The sequence below is a fragment of the Lathyrus oleraceus genome, chromosome 5 (assembly GCF_024323335.1).
Source record: "Lathyrus oleraceus cultivar Zhongwan6 chromosome 5, CAAS_Psat_ZW6_1.0, whole genome shotgun sequence".
Classification (NCBI taxonomy): Eukaryota; Viridiplantae; Streptophyta; class Magnoliopsida; order Fabales; family Fabaceae; genus Lathyrus; species Lathyrus oleraceus.
Window position 1 is genome coordinate 347,243,394 of NC_066583.1, and position 7,018 is coordinate 347,250,411.

The 7,018-nt window shown below is 35.4% G+C and overlaps 1 protein-coding gene across 1 annotated transcript; it reads right to left on the bottom strand.

Moving 5' to 3' along the window:
* Positions 1 to 2,049: 2,049 nt before the first annotated feature.
* LOC127084572 (uncharacterized) lies at positions 2,050 to 6,616 on the bottom strand. The gene is made up of 6 exons (XM_051025054.1): positions 6,285 to 6,616; positions 5,599 to 6,185; positions 4,344 to 4,533; positions 4,175 to 4,239; positions 3,144 to 3,354; positions 2,050 to 2,586 (listed from the first exon to the last, which is right to left on the bottom strand). The coding sequence occupies exons 1-6, from the start codon at positions 6,384 to 6,386 to the stop codon at positions 2,335 to 2,337; spliced, it is 1,407 nt and encodes a 468-aa protein (XP_050881011.1). The 5' UTR covers positions 6,387 to 6,616; the 3' UTR covers positions 2,050 to 2,334.
* Positions 6,617 to 7,018: the final 402 nt, after the last annotated feature.

The following is a 7,018-nucleotide window of genomic DNA, read 5'->3' on the forward strand; positions in this document are numbered from 1 at the left end:
AGATTCCACCAGGTGTTGGCATAAAAAATGGAGCTAACAAGGTGTGTAAATTGAAGAAAGCCTTATATGGACTAAAGCAGTCCCCTCGGGCATGGTTTGGAAGATTCACAAAGGCAATGATGTGTTTGGGCTATAAGCAAAGTCAAGGAGACCACACTTTATTTTTTAAACATTCACAAGGAGGAAAACTGACTGTACTTCTTGTTTATGTTGATGATATTATTGTTACAAGAGATGATTTGATTGAGAGACATTTCCTCAAAGAGAAATTATCAGCAGAGTTTGAGATGAAAGACCTTGGGCAACTCAAGTATTTCTTGGGAATTGAGATAGCCTACTCAAAGCAAGGCATCTTTATTTCTCAAAGGAAGTATGTGCTTGATCTTTTGCAGGAAACTGGAAAACTTGGATGCAAACCTGCAAGTGTTCCCATTGAACAAAATCACAGGATAAGCTTTGAGGAGGAAAGTGACAAAGTTGACAAGGGTCAATATCATAGATTAGTGGGAAAATTGATTTACTTGGCACACACTAGACCAGATTTGGCATATGCAGTCAGTGTGGTGAGCCAATTCATGCATGATTCGAGGGTGAGACATTTGCAGGCTGTAGACCGCGTTCTACAATATCTTAAAGCAACTCCAGGGAGAGGACTTTTGTTTAAAAGAGGTGGAAATCTAACTATGGAGACTTACACTGATGCGGATTATGCCGGATCAGTGAGTGACATAAGATCTACGTCAGGCTATTGTACTTTTCTGTGTGGTAACCTTGTAGCTTGGAAGAGTAAAAAGCAAAGTGTAGTTGCTCGATCAAGCACCGAGGCAGAATTTAGAGCTATGGCACTAGGAATTTGTGAGCTATTGTGGATGAAACAAATTCTAGAAGACTTGAAGATACAATGTGAAGGTCCTATGAAATTGTTTTGTGACAATAAATCGGCTATTAGTATTGCTCATAATCCTGTTCAGCATGACAGGACTAAACACATTGAGATTGACCGACATTTTATCAAAGAGAAGTTGGATAGTGGACTGATAACTACATCTTACGTTCCTTCCGGGCATCAGCTGGCAGATGTGTTAACAAAAGGCTTACCAACAGAAAGATTCAGGCAACTTACTTGCAAGCTGGGAATGATAGATATACATTCACTGGCTTGAGAGGGAGTGTTGTAAATATTAGATTGTAAATAGTAATTATTTCTATTAGTAATGAGGCCCATTAAGTTTTCTATTCTCTCTTATTTAAAGCATGTAAATGTAATATGTAAATATCACTTTTTAATATATCAGTAAAATATTTTGCAACAGTATTTATTTTAAGTGTGCGTAATCAAGTTATGCACAATTTGGAGAAAGTTCGTTTAATTGCAACTCTAAGATTTTACAATATCTTTAAGGAAATTCCAAGAAAAAGAATTTTGTTTAAAAAGGAATGAAAGATTCACTACAAGATATTGTATATTTCTCATAAGAAATCTTTTAATTTGGAGGAGTGAAAAGCAGATGTTGCTCAATCCAATGCTGAAGTTGAATTTCGATCTATAACACAATATTTGTAAATTACTTTAATTGAAAATTATCTTATAAATTAAAAGGGATGAAATTATGAAACTCTATTGTAAAAATAAATTAGTCATTAGTAAACTCACAGTTCAATTCAACGAAGTGGATAAACATTTTATCAAAAGAAACTTAGATTGCGGATTGATCTGCACTCCTTATATTTTTTCACAAGATCAACTTACCGATCTCTTTACCAAAATATTGAGCTATCCAATTTTTGAAAAAATTATGTCTAGAAATACAGAATACCAGTCAGCTGCTTGAGAGACAGTGTTACAAAATAAAATAATTTGATTATCCATTTCTAAGTAGTTAAGAATTCAGTGCACATTAAATTCTACATATCTTAATATGTTATATCAGCTTAAATAATTTCTTGTAAATTGCACATCAAGATTTGTAAGTAGTACTATGTTTACAAATATGCCTATTGTTGTGTTTAATAATAATAATAAATAAAGGAAAATGAAGTGGAAGAAGATTAGGAGAAGATGAACAGGATAAATAAATAAAAATGAAGAGAAGGCATAAGAAATGCCAGTTCAAAAAAAAATGAAAATTCCCGCATTGTATGCTCTGTTAAATAATGATGACCTATTACAAACACAAATTTGTAAATAATTACCTCTCAAGGCACTATAAATTTACATTCAACATCGATCTTTTTCTTTTGATACCGAAAATGGCACTCATTGTAACCATATGTTCTTGGATATTAGATGCTCCACATCTTTCGTGCAGCAAAATATAGGTAAGATCAGTCACTCTAGACATATTTGATAGTACAGGGAGGTGTTTGTGAAGGGGAGACCTTTGTACTATTAAGGAATAACGTCTGCTTCTCATCAGCAAAGCAAAGAACAGATTCAGCGCAAACTTCCAAGGCAGATGACGGTGGAGTAGGCTTGAAGTTGAGAAGTTTCGAGTATTCCGAGATAAGGTGGAACATGTAATCATAAACTCGATCCATGTTTAAGGTTTCCATATAGTCCTGCCCTCTTTTTCCCAACACCTCTGCCTGTAAAGCAATATAAAAGCAGTTACATAAATAATCAAATTCCTTGGTGCTGGATTTCTCACACTAAACTTACATAGAAAAATTCAATAACTGAAGAAAACTTTAGGCTACTTGTTGGAGTGTAAAATTTGTAGGCAACTAACATAGGGTAGTTGAACTTGGATCATCACTATGTTTCATGGCACTGCATCTTCTATGTAAATAATTGTAATGTCAAAATAATTTATTTCATGCCATGAGCTCAGAAATGTTGTGGTCAAATGCCATGCCTAATAACCATGTTCTTCCTTATATATTGAGAAAAATATCACAGCACATTCATTTTGAACCGTTGAAATAAAAACATTCATTTTCAGTCACCAGTTTGATTTAGAAATTCATCTACACTATATCTACGAGTTCGTAATTTTTAACACATAAGGCTAAACAAGTGAAATGTAATTTGATCTTAACCTCAATGTTGTATTATCTCTTTTAAAGAATTAGAAGAATAACACTATGTTAGACGCCGTGGATCAAAACTAAATGACAATATAGAACAATAAGTACAGAAATACCTCTCTCGGGTGCATATTTCCCCAGTCTACGGCACGCTTTATAGATGGACATAGATCTAGAGGATTAATAGGAATAAAGTTTTGAAGTGGAATAAGGCCACGAGTGAAAAAGTCTTCATACTGAGGTGTTATAATTAGTGTAACAGAACCACATGAGAGAATATATTTCAAACTCACAGACCATGCATACCCTTCAGCATAGATCTTATACCTGGTGGAAAAATTAATCGAAAGTGTTAAGCCAAGGACAATAATAATCAACAGCCGAGCAGCATGAAAACAAAATCCGAATTAATTAAAAACAATTTCTTAACATGGAACTTGAAGATCTAAATGAATAACATCCCAATTGTTTATTTTGTTCGCTCAAATGAAGATTTAGTATCCCTATTTCAACTTGTTCAAAGAATTGGTCCTCCATTTTTAAATTTGGTTTTTTTAGTCCCTCACTCAGATTTTTAGACCCAAAAGTGGTGATGTTGTTGACTTGGCATAAAATTAAAATCTGCTGACATAGAACGATCCAGACGAGCTAATGGCGGATGGTGAAGAGGGAATGAGAGGATACATAAGAGAAGAAGATGAGGATTATGTTGCAAATCCATACGTGAAAGATTATAAATCCACCTGGATGATTTCATGCATGTTAGGTATCATGCTAGGTTTGTTGAAATCACGGTGAGCCACCATGATTTTGCAAAAGCTACACTTAAATCATAATGGTCCACCGTGATTTTGACAAACCCACCTTGATACCAAACATGTTCTTATGTCGCATCAATTAGAACTTGTCACATCATCCACTTTCTGGTCCAAAAACCCGAGTGAGAGGACCAAAAAAATAAATTTTTCAGAAGGGGGACTAATTCAATTTGCAAGTCAAAAATAGAAGAATCAAAATTGCAATTAAGCCATGTATATAAGTTTAAGTATTGTTTTATTAAATGTGCAAAAAAGTCCATATATATTTTGTGAGCTTTATTTTTGAGTTTTGAGGAATGCTCTAAGAGGAAAAACAGTTGGTTACATACCTGTGATTGCACTGTTTTGAAAGTTTTGATTCCTTAAAGCCACTTTTAGCAGCTGCAACCCAATCCTGCAATGCATACACATATCAGACAACTAAGTTTGGTGCATAAAGCATGTCAAAATTTGCCAAGATTGATTAATGTCGAATTGAGAAAGGCGATTCAAGCCAACCTGACGCAAAATTTCTGCTCCCCACGCTTTAGAATCATTGCAATTTAGTAATTCTGTACGAATAGGAGATAAAACATCTGGATTTCCTTTCCAGTATGCTAGCTGCTTCCTATCTCGCCAACTTACAGCTTGAGAACCTTGTTTGATATCTGGGAACTCTTCCCGCCACGGTTTAATATTTATCTCTGACCTGACCAACAAATGTTAAGTTCAACACAAAGACATCAACAAATTAGCACACCGAAATCATCAAGCAATAAAACCTTATTAGATTGGACTTCTTTAAATTCTATGTTATCAATCTCGGATTGCGGCACGGCGCAGCCATCTTCAGAAATGGAACAGAATGGGAGCGCGAAGTGGAACGACCGATATTTTAGTGACGCGAATACTAATATAGTTAATATTAATGAACACATAATTGTTAAAAACTAAAATAAATTAATAAATTCATGAAGTATTAATATTTAGAAATAAAAGTCAGAAGTCTTGAGCAAAACATGGTTGCAAATGCAAATAAAATTCAATAAAATAACCTTGATATCCTTAAAAATTTAAGGGTAATATCATTTACGGCCGACGCGGCTGGAGCGGCCGCTCAGACGTGGCGTCGTTCTGAATCCATTCCCATTTTTGCGGTTGTTTCAGCTGTGTCACCCATATGTGACGGAACGGCACGGCCTGACACAGTTTTCTTGATTTTTCTGTTCCATGCCGAGATAACGGCCGGAACGGCCGAGTTTAACAAGATAGTTTAAAATAAGTGATTCAATTCATAGAATAAAGTAATATTACGCGTTAATGTTCATGCTCCAAATCATGATATATCCAAATATAAATTGTTGATTTATTCATCAACAATTGAGATTACTTACTTTCCTCTAATGTGAATTGTTCACTTTAAAGGAGTTAAATGCAACATCAACATAGTTCATGCACATCATTCCTATTCCAAAAAATGATATTGTCTATCAAATGGTGTGAGTGATCGACACATGTGGTTACATTCAATAACTTCAAATTATTTTTTAATTATTACCCGTGTCTATGTGTTGGTGTCAGTGTTGTGTATCTGGTCTCCATCTGTGTGTCTATGTGAGAGCTTCATAGATTCATCTTAATATATCATTGAGTATCAATAAGCTAAGATCATCCATCATATACAATTACATAATACGCACTAATATAGAAAGTACAATGGAAGGATAAATTGATGAAAATGTAAGATTTGAGAGAATCCCAATTGAAATCTTACCATCCCCAGAAGGACCAATCAGGAAAAGGTATATCAAAATGTTCCTTTGTGGTACAATATCGAAAGAGTGGCAAAGGCTTTGAATTATGTTCAGTTTTGTTAATACTAGGCTTATCCATGCAATCAAACATCAAATCCACATCAGGAACCAACCCAGGGTACTTCCTCAAAAGCTGCAACAAACCCCAAACAGTAAACATAGCCCTACTCTGAACACAAGCATAATACCAATCAACAAACATCTTCCCTCCAACAATCACCACTCTAAAAGCCGCATACTTTTGCGCTTCCGCCAAATGCCCCTCCGAAATTCTGGTTTTCATCCACGGCTCCAGATCTCTCCGGATCGCCTTGAAAAAATCAGGACAAGTCGGCGCTTTCGCTTTCGCATCTCCGGCAGCGTAACCGAGTCGTCCGCTGCCACCGGAGACCGCGTTACGGCATGTGAGATATGAACACTGTATGATTTTGTAGGCTCTGCTCTGACGAGTCTCTTCGTCGAATGGTTTCGTAGGGAAAACGTGCCACGGCGTTGGTTCTAGGTTGTGACCTACCACGGTTCCGGTTCGGCTGACAACGTCGTCCACCTGTTTGATAAAATTACGCAAAGAAAGAATAAAATAGTTAGAGGGTGAAAAATGAGAAGTGAATTGGTGAGATTAATTGTTGGGTAAAGAGAGAAGAACCTTGTAGAGAAGAAGGCCAGTAAGAGAGAAGAAAGAGAGAGCGATGACACATGGAAAGAGATAAGTTGGGGTACGAGGAGAGTGTTTGGGAGAGAGACCCATGATAGAAGAAGAAGAAAAAGTGAAGAAGAAGAAGAATTGTTGTGAGTGTTTTGAGACATTGTGCTGTGAGTGTTTGAAAATTTGAGGTGACTTGGAAAATATGGACACTCAATTCACGTGACGGTGGAGACCACGTGTGTGAAAAGTGGTTTGAGATAATGGTGAAATTTGTGTAAGAAAGGAAAAAGATTTGGGGTTTGTTTTTCTTTGTGTGCTACGTGTTGTTGTTTGTGATGATTAAGAATGAGAGAGACGAAGTGGGAGTTTGTTTACTCGATTTGGAATTTTTACAAACACATGGTAGACAAGAGATGACGCAGTGAAACACGGCTTGAGTTGTATTGATGTGTTTTCCTGACACTTGTTTGCTTCCTATGAATTCATTTACTGCAACCAAAATTATTTTGACATACAGAAACCTATTCATGTTAAAACAAATGAAGAAAAGAAAACACAGAAATGACACTATTTTATCCTAAAAGGAAATTTCATAAAAAATATTTTATAAAATAATTTAATAATATATGAACATATATATTAATTAATTAAAATTTAATGTAGAGACATATTTAGACTCTAAATATGGTCAAATCATTAAAGAATAAAGTGATGTCTTAAACTTTAGAAAAAAT

What these genes read in the sequence shown, in the direction of transcription:
- LOC127084572 (XM_051025054.1), bottom strand. Translation starts at nt 6,386, where the DNA reads ATGGGTCTCTCTCCCAAACACTCTCCTCGTACCCCAACTTATCTCTTT. An exon ending in GAGCAGAAATTTTGCGTCAG is followed by an intron (nt 4,240 to 4,343) that starts GTTGGCTTGAAT and finishes TATGCATTGCAG; the next exon opens with GATTGGGTTGCAGCTGCTAA. An exon ending in TCAAAACAGTGCAATCACAG is followed by an intron (nt 3,355 to 4,174) that starts GTATGTAACCAA and finishes TTTTTCCACCAG; the next exon opens with GTATAAGATCTATGCTGAAG.